At 45.3% G+C, this 20,352-nt stretch overlaps 1 protein-coding gene across 14 annotated transcripts in view; it reads right to left on the bottom strand.

The window, feature by feature from the left end:
• The window catches only part of LOC148845484 (putative LRR receptor-like serine/threonine-protein kinase At1g56140), a 59,383-nt gene that overhangs the window by 16,989 nt on the left and 22,042 nt on the right, over nt 1-20,352 (bottom strand). For 13 of the 14 annotated variants that reach the window (XM_088954264.1, XM_088954268.1, XM_088954265.1 and 10 more), the window contains one exon: nt 5,963-6,034. In XM_088954264.1, the coding sequence (XP_088810390.1) occupies nt 5,963-6,034 (72 nt within the window). Of the gene's footprint in view, nt 1-5,830; nt 6,035-20,352 lie in introns of all 14 variants that reach the window. The other variant, XM_088954273.1, reaches the window with a different exon arrangement.

The following is a 20,352-nucleotide window of genomic DNA, read 5'->3' as shown; positions in this document are numbered from 1 at the left end:
AGCAGCTAGAGATAGTAAAACCCTGACTGAGGTCATCTTAGCTATAGGAGCAAATGTCTCAAGATAGTCAATGCCATACATTTGAGTGTAGCCCTTAGCAACCAACCAAGCCTTAAACCTCTCAATAGAGCCATCAGAGTGATATTTAATGGTAAACACCCATTTACAACCCACTGGTTCCTTCCCTTCCGACAAGTCAACAATATCCCAGGTATGGTTCTTATGCAATGCATCTAGTTCGGCCATTATAGCATCCCTCCATTCAGCTTGAGATAATGCTTCCGGTACAGACCTGGGTATCACATGGGAAGAAATAAAGGCAAGAAAAGAGTAGTAGGAAGGGGAGAGAAGGTTGTAAGACAAGTGTTTGGAAATACAATGGGTTGTACACTTCCGCTTGCCCTTGCGGAGAGCAATAGGAAGGTTAAGGTCTAGGACAGTTAGAGATGGGTCAGTAGAGGGCTGACCTATTACCTCAGGAATGATGGGAGTGGCGAGATGCTCTTCTGAAGGAGTGGAAACAACCTACACATGTCTGAATCTCTGCCTTTGGTACCACCTTTGGAGAGTAGGAGCAGGAATATCGGACTCACAAGGAATATCAGAGGTAGGTCCAGTGGGAGAAGTGGACACCCCATGATCGGACTCACAAGGAATAAGAAGAGGAGCAGCTAGAGACATAGCAAAGGGCTCGTTAGATTTCTCCCCCTCAGGAGGAATGCTAAAGAAGGGGGTCAACTCGGCAAAGGTGACATCTCGAGATACAAAGTAGGTGCCACAAATTGGATCAAAACAATAATAACCCTTCTGTGAAAGCATATCCCAGAAAAACACATTTATGAGCCTTAGGTTCAAACTTGTGCCATTGATGACTATGAATATGCACATAGCAAGTGCACCCAAAAACACGGAGAGGAAGAGAAAAGATATCCTCATCCAGGAAGAGAAGACTAAAAGGGGTTTTAAAGCCAAGGACCTGGGAGGGCATACGGTTGATCAAAAAAGTAGCAGTAAGAACAACATCTCCCTAAAATTTTATAAGAACATGAGATGCAAATAAGAGGGATCTGGCAACCTCAACAACTGGAAGAATGGTAGGATCCATCTAATGGACGCCATAAAGGTTGCGGAATGGGTGGACGAATTTCAAAAAATTTCCTACCTTCTCCCAACTGGGAATCATATTCCCTAAGTTTAGAATACAATATTCAAGGATCCCACTTGAACCATAATCAAACCAGATCTGTACCAAAAGATAAATGGGAGGAATATACCTGATCCGGAGAAGCAGTATCTCCCAAAGTTGGTGTTCACGCCCAAAGAATGCTCCAAGATCCGTTCCTATTGAAGATGACACAGCTGTGGATGGAACAGAACCAGCAGGGTGCGTCCTACACACTGGATCCTTCACAAGAATCCTCTGGAAACACTGAACACTAAATCCTTTTAGTCTTTGTTGCAAGACTAATGTCAAGAACAGATTTCTTGACTTTCTTTTTCTGCAAAGATCTAATCTTGCAAAAAAGATGGCGGCGGCAGGAGCAGAACTCTAAAGGCGAAAAGGCTGAACTGCCTTTCTCTTTTCTGGAGTATGAATGAGATACTATCTCAATTTGCAGGAGATATCCTATATCTCTTCAAGGTGGTTCGAAATTTGATATTTCTCTCTCTTGGTTAGGGTTTCTCCTCCTTTCTTCTTGATTAAGAATCCTCCTAATTAGGAGTTATCCCAATCCAAATCAGTATTTGGATAGGGGATAATCTTAATCCTATCTGCAGATAAAGTTAGCTTACTCCTGATCTTATCAGGAGGTTACCAGATTCAAATCTAATTTGAATTTGGTCTCCAAGAGTGGATAAGGCTAAAGGCCCAATCCTTTTACTAACATTAATCTCAGATTCGCCCCAAGGATGGGTGATCATATCAGACCACCTCGAAATGGGCTTCTGGCCCATTAAGTGTTCAGTGTCTAATTACTTTCCAATCTGCTGCCCAGTTGGGCTTCTTTGTATGGCGTGGGACCCAAGCATTGATCTACACACCAGCCACATGGGTTCGGCCCAGCCGAATTCACTGAAAAACTCAATGAACCCCTTGAGTCCATCATATGGACCCTATGGGCCCAACACTTACATTAAGTTGTCCCTGGGCCAAGCCATCTTATAAAAACCCAGGGACTGTGGGCAGGTGCAAGATTAGCCCATCAGGTATTATCCTCAATGGTATTACACTTAACCTCTCAGCCCTTAATGATCAAGCACTGCCCGACAAGAGAGGACCTCTCCCTCGGCTGCAAGGAACAGTGCTGCACTCTCCTCCCACATGGATCCCGGGAATTAAAACCATTTGCAAACAATTCGAAACCGTACATATATATATAAATATATTAATTTTGCAAAACAAAATTCCAACGATTGAAATCAATTGCCAGTAGTTTGGTTTCCATCAGAGAGAGTGCATTCCCGATCATTACCCTTTGTCCGACAAAGTGGCTGATTCTGTCACTATGATCACCCACTCAGATGAATTCTCAAACTGCCCCAACATGCCCAGGTTTTGATTCCCGCTAAGGATCTCACTGATTGGCATATCAAAAGCAGCCTGATCCAACACCTAGTGAAGTGTCATAATCGAGTCTAGGGGTCAGGTGTAACTTTCCAGTTTTGCCCATCTATCTCCAAGGTCCAGGGCAATACTGGAAATCTGGTCCGGTTCAAGGATTCAAGTAATCCCATACTGCATGTGCCTCGGGTCTTACCCTGGTGGCTGAGACAGGCCATCCCAACACTTGGTGGCACACTAGTATCAGCCTTGGCAGGATAAATCTCCCCAGACTTATCCAACGGCTGTGAACATTTAAAACTAACACGAGTCTCTATAAATGTCCAGTTTTAGGGTTTTACACAGAATTAAACCAAACAACATGAATCAAACATGCACTTTATATATTTCCACTAAATAACAAAAGTACATCAAATCAGATTGAAGCTAAGGGCATACAAAAACTGTCTAACAACAACATGCCTGTTCTTTCTTTCCACCACCCCGTTTTGTTGTGGAGTGTAGGAACAAGAACTTTGATGAATAACCCCAAAAGTTTCTAGATAGGTAGAGGGTTCTCTCAAAATACTCCTTAGCATTGTCAGAACGGAATATTTTGAAATGAGTATTAAACTGGGTGAGGATGAGTTCATGAAATTTTTTCACAATAGTTGGTTCTTCATCCCTGGATTTCATGAGATAAATCCAAGTGTAACGTGAATAATCATTAATAAAAAGGATAAAGTACCTGTAACCCCCCATGGTTGGCATATGATATGGCCCCCACACATCAGAGTGAACAATATGGAAAGGAAAAAGAGATCTTTTATTGCTAATTAAATAGGAATGTCTACAATTGTTTGCCAATTAACATGACTCACAATGAAGACTCGGTAAAGATACTCCTTTAAACATATCTGGGAACAGATGACTCAAAGCAAAAAAAGACAAGTGACCAAACCGAAGGTGACATAATAAAATTTTGTTAACAGATTCTGACACAACTGACTCTAAGGCAACTCCATGAGGTGGTCCCAAAGCTTGATCCGGTTGTCTAGCAAGTATATTCCGTTCGCCTCATGGCCACTCCCAATCATCCTATGAGACTGCAAGTCCTGAAAAACACAATGAGTGGGAAAGAAGGTTATGCTACAATTCATGGATTTTGTTAAGCTACTAACAAATAAAAGGTTTGTGTTAAGTTTAAGGACATGAAGGACAGAGGATAAGAAAAGGGTGTCAAAGGTCTTTATATCACCTTTACCAGAGATGGGGGCAAGGGACCCATCGGCAAGAGATATTTTCTCTTTCCCAGAGAGAAGGTGATATGAGCAAAAAGATTAGACAGGCTGGTCATATGGTCTGATGCACCAAAATCAATAATCCAAGGGATTTTATGATTACCTAAACTGAAGCATGATTTGCAGAAGCACGAATACCTGCCGATGAAGATGATGTGTTGTTGGAAAGGTGAGCTGAAGAAACCGTAGCTTCCAAGTGATTTAGGAGCCTCCCATACTTTTCAAAATCCAGCTTCATTGCAGCCAGCTGCTCAATGGTTGATTTCTCTTCACTCTCCTTACTTCCCCCTTTAGGTACTGTAGCAACATTAGCAGTCTTAGGTTTTCTTACCTGACTGCCCTTCTTAGAGTTATTGTTATTGTTAAACCTATCAGGGAAAATCTCAGGATGAAGCTTCCAGCAGGTGTCCTTTGTATGTCTCGGTTTCTTGCAATATTCACACATCTGTTCTCTTTTCTCAGTAGGGCCCTTTGGCTTCATTCCTGCATGTGCAAAATGTTTTATAGGTGGACTCTGCAACTGAACCTGCCGCCTACTCTCCTCACTACTTATCATAGCATACGCCTGTGAAAGAGTAACCTCATCTCTGGCCAAGATATTTTGTCTAATAATGTCAAACTCAGGGTTGAGTCCAGTGAGAAATTCAAACACCCTATTTCTCTCCACCAGCTTTCTATACATTTCAGCATCCTTCTTACTCTCCCATACCACTATCTCCATAACATCAATTTCCTGCCATAGGGATTTCAATATAGAGTAGTAGATTGCTACACTCTTTCTCCCCCTGTCTCAGGTTCTTCACATCACCTTTCAACTTATAAGCTCTGGCTACATTCAATTTCTGTGAATAGGTCTCAGTAACACTGTCCCATATCTCCTTAGCCGAAGACATCCATAGATAGTGTTGGCTTATATGAGGTTGCATAGAGTTGACCAACCATCCTATGACAGTATAGTTCTCTTGCATCCATATTTCAAATTCGGGGTCTGTCTCTTACGGTTTCACCTTACTGCCTATGAGATACCCGAGTTTTCCTCTACTACAGGCATAGATTCTTATAGACTATGCCCAAGCAAGAAAATTTGTTCCATCTAGCTTGATTGTGGTTACACCAGTCAAAACGGAATCTACTGAGCCAAGGCCAGAAACCGGCACTTGCTTGAACTCACTTCCGTATGTCTCCATCAATCAAACGAAAAACAAAGAACCAGAAATTTTGTCTATATAAACTTACTTGAAGTCAAACCAGAACTTGGGTGCTTGAAAAACTAGGGTTTTACTTCGTCCAACTGTTGGGAGGAAGAGAGAAGATGCAGCCGCACCTGCCAGACCAACCCAAACTCTTCCAAACCTGAACTGCCCTCCTTTAATAGTCACGAGACACCTTCCAAGCATAGAGTGCCACACCCAAGCTTCACCTTTCCTGGTAACCTCGAAAATCTCTAGTTGGCTAGGATTTCGGGCAGCAGCAGAACAGCACCGCTTCTTGGCAAAATCCAATCAGATCTAAACTCTCCAAACCCTCTACCAACTAGGCAAGTGATCCTCTATACTATAGAGAACCTATCTCTCCATACACTCTCTTGATTTTAGAGTGTATGGGAACGAAGAAAAAGAAAGAAGAACTAAACCTGCTATGATACCAATATGTAAATCAGTCCTCAAATATCAAGAACAAATTTAGGGATTAGAAGAAGTAAAGAAAATGTCTGAACAGATATACAAGAGAAGAAGATGGCGAAAAGTAGAGGTAAGAGAAGGAGTCAAAATTAATCTCCATTCTCCTCTAACCCTATTTTATTAAGATCTAAAAAATAGATGATGACAAGAATGCCCTTAAGTGGGCGGCCAGCTTGACAGTTACATAAAGAGAATAAAACAAGAATAAATAACAGGCCCATTAAGTGTGGCCCATCAACAATAAAATAAAAGATATTACGAGAGAGGATGTTAGGACCCATTCGGCCCAGTCTCTTTACAATTACCAATTTATATAAGAAGCATTCAATGAGTGAACCAGAAAGTGTGCAGACGTGTATACTGTCTCGGTTGGATGAAGTAGCCCATTGTAACATTTTGATAGAGAGGGGGAGGGGGGAGAGAGGTCCAAGCCTTACAGTAATCTCAGTTCTGTAAGCTTTCCAAGCTCCGCCGGGATGTTTCCAGACAATGCATTGATACCAAATGACCTAGCAAGATAGAAAAAACAAGTATTACACAAACTGATGCAATAAACTAATAAGCCTTGTTTGGGATTGCTCTGAGTCATTTTTTTCTTCAAAAGCAGAAGCCAGAAAATTGCTGCTTCTAGATTTTGGCTTCCACAACAGAAAAGTTCAACATGTACTGAAATTGTAACATTAAGACTCCATTTAAATACCTAAACTACTCTCATAGTCCTAATGTTTTAAATGACTAATGCACCTCTCAGACCTTTATGGGTGTGTAAAATCCGTTCTTAAAAAAATATTTACCAAACAACTTATTATGAAGAAGCCATTCATTTTATAAGTATTTCTCTAGAAAGGCTTTTGAATCTCAAGATCCTAAGGTAGATAATAAAATGTTGGTAGAAGAGAATGCATGTCATAGGGAGCATGGACAAAGAAGAAGTAGGGAGAGCATGACTAAAGGCCAAGATTATCTTAAAAGCAACATATATTAAGTGAATGACTATGAGATCAAGCAAAAATGAACAGAATAACCAACAAACACTATAGGATGATAAAATGCATCAAGATACAAAACAATTACTTGCATGTATTAGAAAAAAATTAATATTGTTGAAAACAGTTAGTTAGTTAGTCAGCCTCCTTTTTAATTCTTTTTTTTCCTGTTCTTTAGTGCCGCAGAGGGCATTCTTGTCTTTTTCCTTTCTTTTATTATTAGTTGAGATGCCCTGATATAAATACTAATGACTGGGCTGCCAGTCATAACTTTTTGACCCTAGAATTCTCTTCGTCTCTCTTCTCTTTTCTCTCCTTTCTTCTCCTTTTCTGGTTCTGTTTCTCTGATATTTTTAACCCATAAAACATGGTATCAGAGCGGGCTTTCTGGGGTTAGAAACAGTGTGATAAAAGCCCTCTTAGTTTCTTCTTCCTAAGTCTCTCAGTTTCTCATCTGTTGTGGATCGAATCTGATTAGGGAGTGGATTGGATTGATCTGAAGGGCTTTTCTCCTAGGTTCTCTTCCCGTCTTTCTTAGTTGTGTGCCAAGAAATACTAAAAGAAGGGAACTCTGATGCTGTGAAGGCAGGAATTCTCAATTGTGTGGATCGTGTGATCCTTTCTTGTACCCAGTAAGGGTTTTTTTTTGGAGGTCTGGATGACCTGCAACCACTGTGGTGTTTTTATTTAGAACTGTGGATCGAGTGATCCTGTTTCTTGTACCCAGACAGCTGGGTGGTGTAGGTATGAATGCCCTGTGACTGTGTGACAGTGGGTTGCCAATGTTTTGTGGGGAATTATAGTAGCTGTGTGCTCAAGTAATTGATGAAAGGGTATATATAAGGGTTGCCTAACTTCTGAACTGTCTCCTTATATGTGTGTGGTGTTCCTAAAACCCTTTTTTGACTGAACTGTGGAACTGGCCCATGGAGACAACCAAGAGAGGGAAGCCGAGCGTCACAATGGACCCCCAGAGAAGAAAAGGAAGAGCGGAGACCACCACAACAACAGCAGCAAGAAGCCATTGGCCTCGGCCCTGGATTACAGTCAATACACGCCACTCAACTCCACCCAGACCCAGATATTGATGCAGGTTGGCGAGGAGAATTATATGAAGTGGCCAGAGAAGATAAAGAGGAACCCCAAGAAGGGAAATCCGAAGAAATGCTGCAGGTATCACCACAGCACCAGCCACGATACCGAGGACTGTTATGAATTGAAGAACGAAATATAGTCCCTCATCCGCCGCGGACACCTTAATTAGTTTGTCAGAGGCAAGCCTGGTGCCTCGTCCTCCCAGCAGCGGCAGCAACAACACTAGCAAGCAGCCGACATCATCGACATCATTGTTGGGGGCATGGCATCAGGTGGGGCCTTGGCCTCGGCCTGCAAGACCTATGCCAGGCAGTTGAACATCTAGGAACCTACCCCCCAAAAGCCGAAGCATCAGGAAGCCCTCACCTTCACAGACGAGGACTTGAAGGGGGTCACAATCCCCCATGATGACACCCTTGTGATCTCAGCTGTCATCGCCAACTTCATGGTGAAGAGGATCCTAGTCGACAGTGGCTCCTCGGCTAACATCCTCTTCTACGAAGCATTTGAGAAGATGAAGCTAGTGCCTGAGCGCGTCCAACCTACTGACGTCCCACTTGTTGGCTTCTCCGGAATCGTGGTTAGACCGGAGGGAAGAATCACCCTACCTGTCACAATAGGGGCTGAACCACGACAGATGACGTGGATGAATGAGTTCCTAGTTGTGAGGATTGGCTCGCCCTACAACACAATCATGGGGAGGCCGACCCTCCACGCACTCAAGGCAGCCATGTCCTCCTACCACCTCGCCCTCAAGTTCCCCACCGAACACGGCATCAGAGTCGTTCGAGGGGATCAACAAGCCACCCGCCAGTGCTATGTGGTAGCACTAAAGGGCAAGAATAAGGAAGCACTACCATTGGAGGGCCTTAACCTCAAGGAGGAGCTAGAAAGCCAAGGCCAACCGGCCAAGGACCTCATCTCGGCTCCCTTGGACGAGGCTGAGCCCGAAAAGACAGTCCACGTCGGGTCCAACCTTCCCCCAGAAAGCCTATCCGAACTAATAAGTTTCCTCAAAAACTAATGTTGACGTCTTTGCTTAGTCCGCCGCTGATATGCCCGTTAATGAACCTTTGGTCATTACTTACAGGCTGAGTGTGGACCCGAGCTCTAGGCCACTACAGCAAAAGAAGAGGAACTTTGCACCGGAGCGTTGGAAGGCCATAGGAAAGGAAATTGACAAGCTACTTGACACCAGCTTCATCTGAGAGGTACATTACCCAAACTAGCTGTCAAATTTGGTTTTCGTAAAGAAAACTAATGGGAAATGACGAATCTGTATTGATTTCACAGACCTTAACTAAGTTTGCCCTAAGGACAGTTTTCCTTTGCCAAGGATAGACCACCTCATCGACGCCACTGCAGGGTACGAGCTACTTAGCTTCATGGATGCCTTCTCCGAATATGACCAGATCAAGATGCACCCTAAAGATGAGAAGACCTCATTCATCACCGAGCACAGTACCTACTGCTACAAGGTGATGGCCTTTGGCCTCAAGAACATGGGAGCTACCTACCAATGCCTCATCAACAAAGTATTCAAAAACCAGATGGGGAGAAACGTTGAAGCCTACATGGATGATATGGTGGTAAAGAGCATGAAAGCTAAAACACACACCTCGGACCTGGCCGAGACCTTTGATACCTTGCGAAGATTCAATATGAAACTTAACCCTAGTAAGTGTATCTTTGGCATCACCTCGGGCAAGTTCTTAGGCTTCGTCGTCACTCAAAGAGGCATTGAGGCTAACCTTGACAAGGTACATGCCATATTGGATATGGCACCACCTTGGTCAGTGAAGGAGACCCAAAGACTTACCGGTCAGGTAGCTGCCCTCAATTGCTTCATATCAAAGTCAGCCGACCGCTACCTTCCCTTCTTCCAAGCCATTAAGAAACTAAAATATTTTCAGTGGACGAAGGAGAGTCAGCATGTCAGCATGCTTTTGACGAACTGAAGGCATACCTCACCTCACCCCCCTCCTCGCTCAACCTACAACAGGAGAAATCTTATATTTGCACCTATCGGCCAGGGACGAAGCCGTTAACTTAGTCCTGGTAAAAGAGGACGAGACACAAAAGCTGATATACTATGTCAGTAAGGTTCTTTGTGACACTGAAACTAGGTATCCCGAGGTGGAGAAGTTGTCCTTTGCCCTTGTAGTCTCGGCCAGAAAGCCCAAGCCGTGCTTTCAAGCCCATACTATTGCAGTCCTGACGAACCAGCCCCTTAAAGCTGTCCTCACCAAACCCGAGTCCTTGGGATGTTTAACTAAGTGGGCCGTCGAGCTCCTAGAGTTTAACCTCCAATACCAGCCGAGGCCCGCAATCAAAGCACAAGCCTTGACGAATTTTGTAGCAGAATGCACCTTCAGCCGAGCCCTCCGCTGAGCCCCCGAAAATGAAATAGAAGGGAATCGACCGGATGAGGAAGCTCAGCTAATGTGGAAACTCTTTGTTAATGGGTTGTCCTACGCTAGGTGAAGTGGAGCAGGCCTTGTCCTTCTCACCCCAAATAATGTTGTAATAGAGTACGCACTGAGGTTTGACTTCCCAACATCCAACAATGAAGCCGAGTATGAAGCCCTCCTAGCCGGATTGCAGCTTGCCAAGGACCTTAATTCCCAGTATATCGAAGTCTTCAGCGACTCGTGACTTGTGGTGAATCCAATCAACAACAAGTACGAGGCCAGATAACAAAGCATGGCCAAATACCTCGCCAAAGTTCAAGAGCTAGCTCACCACTTCTGACTCTTCTCTACAAAAAGTCCCACGAGCCGAAATTACGAGTGCCAACGCTCTTTCTAAGTTGGCAAGCACCTCGGATGCAGCCCTCGGCCACACAGTTCGCATAGAAAAACTACCTCGGCCTTCCATAGAAGAAGCACAGGTCTTCCCGGTAGAAGTCGAGCCGTCATGGATGGACCCCATCATCAACTTCCTCTTGACCAAGCAACTGCCGGACGATAGGAATGAAGCCAAGAGATTTTGACGTCAGGCAGCCCATTACACTCTGCTCGAAGGAAATTTGTATAGGTCATTCACCCTACCCTACCTCCAATGCCTCTGTCAGGAGGACGACGAGTATGCACTTCGAGAAATTCACGAAAATGTTTGTGGAAATCACCTCGATTGCAGAACCTTAGCTCAAAGAGCACTAAAGCAAGGGTATTTTTGGCCGACGCTCCAGAAGGACGTAGCTGGGCTAGTACAAAGATGTGACAAATGCTAGAGGCACGCCACCTTATGCCATCGGCCAGCCACAACACTTTCGGCCCTCAGCAGCCCTTGGCCCTTTGCCAAATGGGGAATGGACCTCCTCGGCCCCTTCTCCCAAGCAACGGGGGGCAAGAAATACCTCGTCATCGATGTCGACTACTTTACTAAGTGGGTCGAAGTCGAACGCCTGGCTACCATTACAAGTCGAGCAATCCAGAGCTTCTTTTGGAAGAATATCATTTGTCGTTTCGCCTCCCTCGGCATCAAGTAGCAGTCTCGGTAGGCTATCCCCAAACAGACGGCCTAGCCGAGGTCACCAACAGGACCATTTTGGACGGATTGAAGACCAGGCTTGACCGAGCAAAAGGCCTATGGGCTGACGAACTGAATAGGGTCCTATGGGCACATCAGACCACACCTCGGGCGATCATGGGAGAGACCCCCGTTCGGCCTAACTTATGGTACTGAATCAGTTATACCAGTAGAGATTGACCAACCAAGGCTCCGGATCGAATCGTACGATGAAGCCGAGAATAGTGAAGCACTTAGAACGAACTTAGACCTGTTGGAAGAAGCCCGAGAACAAGCACAAATCAAGGTGGCTGCCTACCAACAACAGGTGGTCCACTACTACAACTCGAGGGTAAAGGAAATACACTACCGAGAAGGAGACCTCATCCTCAGGAAAGTTATGGTCCCCGAGCTCAGTGTAGGTAATCTTGACCCTAACTGGTCCCCTATAGAGTTAAGCAAGTAGTCGGCCTCGGTACCTTTTGCCTTGAGCACTTAGATTGAAGACCCGTCCCTCGGACGTGGAACTCGGAGAACCTCCAGATGTACTATCAGTAAATGTAAACCTTGATGGCCAAGCAATGAATGTATAATGTAAAGTTTCTCTTCAACTCAAGTCCCAACGCATGTTCTCATCAAGTCCCTAGGATTCCTCGACACCACCAGTAGTCTCATCAGGGACCTTGGCAGGCTCTTCAAGAGTAGAGGAATTCGTGTACACTTGCAGCTCGTCCACCTTGAAGTCCAGAATCACCTTCAGAATTGCCTTCTTGTTGTCCTTGATGCCTTCTAGGTAGGTCTCAGACACATAGTTAGCAAGGCACTTCTGTTATTCCCCCGTCTGCCTCTGCCACCTGTGCCTCGGCATCCTCTGCCCGCTTCTAGGCCTCCAATGCAACTCTGTCGAAGCAAGCCCATTCCTCCTCGGACCTCTTCAGGACCTCTCATGTGCAGCCAAGCTGAGCTTGCTCAGCCTTCAAATCGTCCTCCAGCATTTGTCAGAGATGCTTCTCTTCCTTCAAAGTCGAGATAGCCTTGTCCCGGCTGCTCTCTGCTGAGGCCACCCTCAGTTGAAGTTTCTCGTTCTCCTTTTCAAGCTTCTACTCTCTGCTCTCTGTTGTGATTGTGAAAGAGCTCCACTCTGTCCCCTAAACTAACGAAGCGACGATAGACCTGCACCAAGCATTGTCAGTAAAACAAACAAAATCCAAGAAATGGCAAAGTACGAGAGAGGAAGCTTACCTTGGCCAGGAAGGTGAGACCCTTGTCAAGAACGAGCATGGGGTCAGTCTGCATCATGACATATCAGTCCCTCAGAGGGACCACTCCACTCATTAGGGCCTTGCCGACCCCCTCCTCATTTATGGAATCCCCCTCTCGGACCTGCCACTAGGGACGGAAAAACCAGCTAAGACACTCTTCCTCCTCGACTGGGTCTTGCGTTGATGTCAAGGCGGACGAAGGCCCGACTGGACAACCCTTTGTCGGTCTCCTCACCCCTACGCCCACAATAGGGTGTTCCTTGTGCGCCAGCTTCTTCGGTGGAGGCCCGTGTTACACGCCGGCCAGCCTCTTCCTTCCGCACATAGTCGGCCTCTTCCCTCGATCCCCTCGGCCGGCAGGGACTTGTTGCGGGTTGACCTCCGTGGTGGGGATGAGCACCTGTTCGCCCCTCACAAGTGCTTCATCGGCAGGCCTCCTCGGCATCTTCCCCTCGGGCGTACTGCCACCTCGGCCTTTCTTTTCTGCACAAACGCTCTCCAACAACATCCTTTTGGCATCCATGGGAACCTCTGCAAGCAAACAGAAAATAGTTAGAAAGCTGAAGACAAAGCAAACGTGTTAAAAGACTACAAGACCTCTCCTACTGATGGGAGCAAGGCTGAGCCCCGCAAACACCAAAGGGAGATCCACCTCCACCAAGGGCTTGGCCCGCAAGTAGGTGGGCTATGGCAGCGGCCTCCTTGTTCCAAAGCGGGGGAGCACACCTCTCGGCCGTCGTACAGGCTTCCCCCCACCTCGACCTGAACGACCAACCTTCGGAGCAAGAAACGTAGAAAAATTTGCCCTTTCATTTATGGACGGACGAGGGGTTGTCAATAGGTTTACCCCTCCGAGGTTAAAGATAGTACATGTCGGCCTCGAATGAGTGCTTCCTCTGTTAGACAGTTGTATGCCCTTAGCTTCAATCAGAAAGATGTACCTTATAAATTTATTGTAAATGAATAAAATTACATATTTGATTCATGTTCCCATGGTATGTTTTCTGTGTAATACCCTTAAACTGGACACTTAATGAGACTCGTGTTAGTTTAGAATGTTCACAGCCGTTGGATAAGTCTGGGGAGATTTAACCTGCCAAGGCTGACACTAGTGTGCTACCAATTGTTGGGGTGGCCTGTCTCAGCCACCAGGGTGAGACCTGAAGCACATGCAGTGTAGGATTAATTGAACCTTTGAACCGGACCAGATTTCCAATATTGCCCTGGACCTTGGAGATTGATGGGCAAAACAGGAAAGTTACACCTGACCCCTAAACTCAATTATGATACTGCACTAAGTGTCGGATTGGGCTGTCTTTGATATGCCAATCAGTGAGATCCTTAGCGGGGGTCAAAACCTGGGTATGTTGGGACAGTCCGAGAATTCATCTGAGTGGGTGATCATAGTGACAGAATCAGCCCCTTTGTCGGACAAAAGTATTGATCGGGGATGCACTCTCTCTGATGGACACCAAGATTGCCGGCAGCCGATTTCAATTGTTGAGATTTTGTTTTGCAAAATATATTTATATGCAGATATATATATATATATATATATATATATATATATATATATATTTTATATATGTTATGGTTTCAAAATGATTTGCAAAAGGTTTTAATTCCCGGGATCCATGGAAGTAGAGAGTGCAACACTGTTCCTTGCAGCCAAGGGAGAGGTCCTCTCTTGTCGGGCAGTGTTTGATCATTATAGGCTGAGAGGTTAAGTGTAAGACCGTTGAGGATAACACCTGATGGGCTAATCTTGCATCTGCCCACAGTTCCTAGGTGTTACAAGGTGGCTTGGCCCAGGGACCACTTAGGGTAAGTGCTGGGCCCATAGTGTTAGACAGTTTTGTATGCCCTTAGCTTCAATCCAATTTGATGTACTTTTGACATTTAGTGTAAATAAATAAAGTACATGTTTGATTCATGTTGTTTGGTATATTGCTGTGTAAGACCCTATAACTGGACACTTATAGAGACTAGTGTTGGTTTTAAATGTTCACAGCCATTGGATAAGTTTGGGGAGATTTATCCTGCCAAGGCTGATACTGATGTGCCACCAAGTGTTGGGATGGCTTGTCTCGGCCATCAGGGTAAGACCCAAGGCGCATGCAGTATGGGATTGCTTGAACCCTTGAACCGGACCAGATTTCTAGTATTGCCCTAGACCTTGGAGACAGATGGGCAAAACTGGAAAATTACACCTAACCCCTGGACTCGATTATGACACTTCACTAGGTGTCGAATCGGGCTGTCTTTGATATGTCAATCAGTGAGATCCTTAGTGGGGGTCAAAACCTGGACATGTTGGGGCAATCTCAGAATTCATCTGAGTGAGTGACCATAGTGACAGAATCAGCCCCTTTGTCGGACAATGGTAATGATCGAGAATGCACTCTCTCTGATGAAACCAAACTGCCGGCAGTTGATTTCAATCGTTGGAATTTTGTTTTGCAAAAATTAATATAAATATATATATATATAAATGTATATGTACGGTTTCAAAAGATTTGCAAAAAGGTTTTAATTCCCGGGATCCATGTGAGTAGAGAGTGTGGCACTGTTCCTTGCAGCCGAGGGAGAGGTCTTCTCTTATCGGGCAGTACTTGATCATTAAGGGCTGAGAGGTTAAGTGTAAGACCATTTAGGATAATACCTGATGGGCTAATCTTGCACCTGCCCACAGTCCCTGGGTTTTTATAAGATGGCTTGGCCCAAGGACCACTTAATGTAAGTGTTGGGCCCATAGGGTCCATGTGATGGGCTCAAGGGTGTCACTGAGTTTTTCAGTGAATTCGGCTAGGCCTTGTAATAAAAGCTGGGCTGAACCCATGTGGCTGGTGTGTAGATCAATGATTGGGTCCCACGCCATACAAAGAAGCCCAACTGGGCAGCAGATTGGAAACTAGTTAAACACTGAACACTTAATGGGCCAAAAGCCCATCACGAGCTGGGCTGATATAATCACCCATCTATGGGGCGAATCTGAGATTAATGTTAGTAAAAAGGATTGGGCTTTTGACCTTATCCACTCTGGGAGACTAAATTCAAATCAGATTTGAATCTGATAACCTCCTGATAAGATCAGGAGTAAATTAACTTAATCTGCAAATAGGATTAAGATTATCCCCTATTCAAATATTGATTTGGATTGGGATAACTCCTAATTAGGAGGATTTCTTAATCAAGAAGAAAGGAGGAGAAAATAAGGATTCGAACATACCAGATTTCGAACCAAGTTTTTTTTTTCAAGAGAGAAGAAAGTCTTCTCCATATACAGAGATTAGATCTCAAAACTCCAGAGAGAAGAAAAGTTGTTCAGACATCTTCGTCCCAGGAGTCCTCCTCCAGCCGCCGCCAACCCCTCTTGCAAGATTCGATCTTTGTAGGAGAAAGAAGTCAAGAAATCAGTTCTTGACATCAGTCTTGCAGAAAAGACTGAAAATGATTCAGTGTTCAGAGTTTCCAGTGGGTTCTTGCGAAGGATCCAGTGTGTAGGACACACCCTGCTGGTTCCGTTCCATCAACAGCCGTGTCATCTTCAGCAGGAGCGGATCTTGGCATCTTCTTTGGGCGTGAACACCAACTTTGGGAGATATTGTTTCTCCGGATCAGGTATAATCCTTCCTGTTCCCTTTTGGTTCAGATCTGGTTTGATTATGGTTCCAGGAGAATCCTTGAATATTGTATTCTAAATTTAGGGAATATGATTCCCAGTTGGGAGAAGGTAGGAAATTTTTGAAATTCGCCCACCCATTTCGCACCCTTCATGGCGTCCAGTAGATGGATCCTACCAATCTTTCACATAGAGCCCATGAGATGGGTTTCAGGGGTGCACTGTCCATAACAGTGTATTCGGCCAGGCCTTGTGACAAAGGTTGGGCTGAACCCATGTGGTTGATGTGTAGATCAATGTTTGGGTCCCACGCCATACAAGAAAGCCCAATTGGGCAGCAGTTTGGAAGGCTAAGTGAGTACATAACCTTAAATGGGCCTAAAGCCTCTTTCAAACTAGGCTGATTTGATCAGTTAATTAAGGGGCGAATTCTGGGATGGATCAGCTGATAGGATTGGGCCTTAACCCTATCCTCTTAGAGAGTCCAAGATCTAAAGAAGATTTAGATTTGGAAGCCTCCTGATAAGATTAGGAGATGGCTGATTTAATATGCAGATAAGATAAGGGTTCTCCCTTATCACTTAAAGTGACTTCTGATCCAAATATGATTTGGATCAGCAACTCCTAATGGGATTAGGAGCTGATCCCTTTAAGGATATAAAAAGAGGAGGGGGCGGCAGCCTTTAGAGATTGATGTTCAGTTCTCTTCAAAGATGAAATCATAGAAGAAAATTTTCTGCAACCTCTGCAGAAATTCTTTCTTGCCGCCTCCTTCCTGCCGCCGCCATAACCCTAGTTCGATCTCCAAATTCTTGGGAGAAATCAAGATTAGATCTTGATATCATTCTTTTGGGAAAAGATTGATTGGAGCTGTACTCACGAGCCAACCTGTTGATTCTTGCGAACGATTTAGTTCTTGGGAAGAACACTGTTGATTCTACTCCATCCTGCACTGCGCCATCTTCAGTGGGAACAGTCTTTGGGTCCTCCCTTGGGCGTGAACACCTCCATTGAGAGAAAGTATTTCTCTGTATCAGGTAAACCTCTTTCCTACCTTCTTGGTTCAGATCTGGTTTGGTTCTTGGTTCAAGATTGATCCTTGAAAAAATATGTTTTTCTAAAATAGGGAATTCAATTCCCAGCAATGATGAGAGAATTTTTTTTGAAATTCTCCCTTCCCATTCCGCAAGATTTGGGCGTCCATATGATGGATATCCCATCCCTTCATCCTTGGCATGAACATGGCACGGAACAACTTCAACGTCAACTCTACATCCCGAAGCCGGGACACTACAAACATGGCTATTATGGTTCTACGGGCGTTGGGGACAAACTGGTTGATGGTGATCCCGTACCACTTCAACAACTCAGAAATCAAGGGATGAAAGGGAAACCTAAGGCCAAACTAAAGTGTTGATAAACACAAATCTCCCCTTCCTCGAGAGTCGATCGGTCACCAACGCCGAGTACCCTAAGTGTATAGGACCGAGGTATGTGGTATCACTTGGCTAGAGATTTAACCTAGTCCACGTCCAAAGCGCTATCAAATTTCGAACTGCAAACGACCCAAGGTCACCCCTCGGGCAGCGTATTCGGCTACCGCCCCAAGGCTGGTTTCTAGGACCGGCTCCCCCTCGTTCTAGGGGAACCCCTCAGGCTCCCTCAACGTCACAAACATGGCACTTTCATAGGGAGGGTCATTGCCTCGATGGCTGCCCTCGGCGCCCCCGGAGGCTACCCTCTCCCTCAGCACATCACCCCTCGCTGATGAGAGACCTCGGCTGCCAACGGTCCCAAGTTGGAACTAAGTGGAGTAGGAGTTAGAGGGGATCTCCCTTCCGAAGTTCATAAACTTGGGGCTAGAATCAAAATAAGACATCGGAGCGAAGTGTTACCTAAGACAAATGAAGGCTAAAGGTAACTAAGAGAAGTGAACTAGCCAAAAGCTCTAGGAGCAGAAGTCACTCAACAGCAAGGGCGACTAGAGACAAATGACGAAGAAAAATGCAACTAAGGCCCCTATTTATAGAAGAACGGATGGCCCGAATCCTACTGGATCCAACGGACATAAGGCCTCCGCCTTCGTAACCCATCCGCGGAGTGAAACCCGACACCTACCCTCGGGGAGACGAAACGACACTAGGAGAACCGATAGGTCCGTTCGCTACAGTCCACCGGTTTGGGCACATTGGTCTGATTCACCCAAAGTCCCATCTCCCCTATGGAAGACTCCTCGCACTCGACCCGTATCGGGCACAGTCCCAGCGTATTAACCCATAGAAACCGTACTGTGCACGACTCCAAGCCGATCATCACGAGGGATAAAACATGGGCTCGACTTTTTCGAGCCCTTCTTGCTCGGCTTCCCTAGCTAGAGCCGAGTTCCCTACAACTTCACCCTTCTCCGACGAATAGTGATCGAACGAAAGCATGAGCGAAATGGATGTGATGCCACTACAGGGTACCCTTCGCCAAATGAACCCGATGGTGCCTACCAACATCCAGTGACACTCCCATCGGCCGAAGCCGAATCTGAAGCCGAAGCCCCATCTAGACCTCCACCTCCACCTCCCCCTCCACCTCCACCTCGGGAGTGGAGGGCAAATGATGTAGGCGCATTTGGTTGGGCCAATACTAGGCCGACACATGTCCAGCCAATAGACGTTGATTGGGACCAATTGTGGAGCATACAGGGCTACTCTAAGTGGATGACCACGTTTCATCCTCGTACAACTCGAATCTGGGCTATTCAACTTCAACTACCTCCAAGTGGCCCCAAGTATAAATACGAGATAACTCCCACTAGGTAAACGATCTGGAACCAAAAAGAATCTTGGTATTCTCATTATTGGGGACCTAGTGCCTACTAGTGACCTCGTCCAAGTGCTCCCACATCGGACTTACTTCTACCTGCCTTGTGTGTGGATACTAACTTGACTGTCGGTGTCTTCACCTCGGGTCCTCACCCGAGGCCTTTGACATCTTCTCCCTTGCAGGGCATTCACACTAGGCTCTCTCGGACGCCTTGTACACACCAGTAGGGAGCCTCGCCTCGGCATCAGTTCCTAAAGCCTACCCACCTCGGTCACTAGCCCTCGGCCTCATTAGTCCCTAGAGCCCAGAACCCTCGGTTCTGCCCTAGATCTTAGGAGTAAATTCACCATGTTGCCCTCGGCTAACCCGAGCGTCAACAGAGTTCATTACTTCGTGTGGATCTGTCCACCATAGCTCTTGTGCCAAAACTCCTCATTGCAAAAAGAAAAAATCGCTATCTCCTTGAAGTGGATCCTGTGTTACTTATCCACATGAATGTTCCAAAACGTTTTTGATTGGATGCTATATTATGTGCTACCTATCTCATCAACCACATACCCTCTCGTTTGCTAGGGTACAAGGCCCCTTATCAGCTCCTCTCTTTTTTATCCCTATTTGTGTATTTGGTTGTCGTTGTTTTGTTCAAAACTTGTTTCTCACCCGTGGTAAACTTGATTCTCATGCTATTCCTTGTGCCTTTTTGGGCTACTCTTCTTCTCAAAAGGGTTATCGTTGTCTTGATCCTGCTTCTAGGAAATACTATGTTTCTATGGATGTATCTTTCTTTGAGAGTGATCATTTCTTTCCTGTTTCTCCTCAAGGGGAGAATAGGGTGGAGGAGAAACATGTCCAAGTGCTACCTCCTCTACCTGACCCTCCTCCATTTCGTGTCTTCCTTTGTCATTGCAAGGGCCAGTCAAGTTCAAAAGTTATGGAGCAACTTGAAGTTGTACCACCAACATCATCAGATTCACCGGGGACAGATCCTATCCAACTAGGTAGTATTATTCTTGTTGATACTTCTAACCCTATTGCTATTGATTGTTCATCTGCCAATGACCTTGACATCCCTATTGCATAAATGAAGGGAGTTAGGTCTTGTACCACTAAACATCTTATCTCTCATTTTGTCTCATATGAGAATATCTCATCCTCCTTTCATGCTTTCCTCTCTTCCATTGACAGTGTCCCTATCTCTAAAAATATGGCAGAGGCTCTTTCAGTACGTGAATGGACAAATACAATGAAAGAAGAGATAAATGCCTTATATATAAAAATGATGCATGGGAGTTGGTGGATCTTCATGTGGGTAAGGAACCGATAGGGTGCAAGTGGGTTTTTATAGTGAAGCACAAGGCAGATGACACAATAGAAAGGTACAAAGCCCGCTTGGTGGCAAAAGGGTTCACACAAGTGTATAGAATAGACTATGTAGAGGCATTTGCTTCAATTGCTATGATGAATTCTATCAAGGTTCTTTTCTCTCTTGCTGCTAATCTTGATTGGGATCTCCACCAATTAGATATTAAAAATGCCTT

This window comes from Nelumbo lutea, chromosome 7 (assembly GCF_056320005.1).
Source record: "Nelumbo lutea isolate HS-2025 chromosome 7, American lotus-T2T, whole genome shotgun sequence".
NCBI classification, from domain to species: Eukaryota; Viridiplantae; Streptophyta; class Magnoliopsida; order Proteales; family Nelumbonaceae; genus Nelumbo; species Nelumbo lutea.
This window is presented reverse-complemented; position numbering and strand designations above follow the sequence as displayed.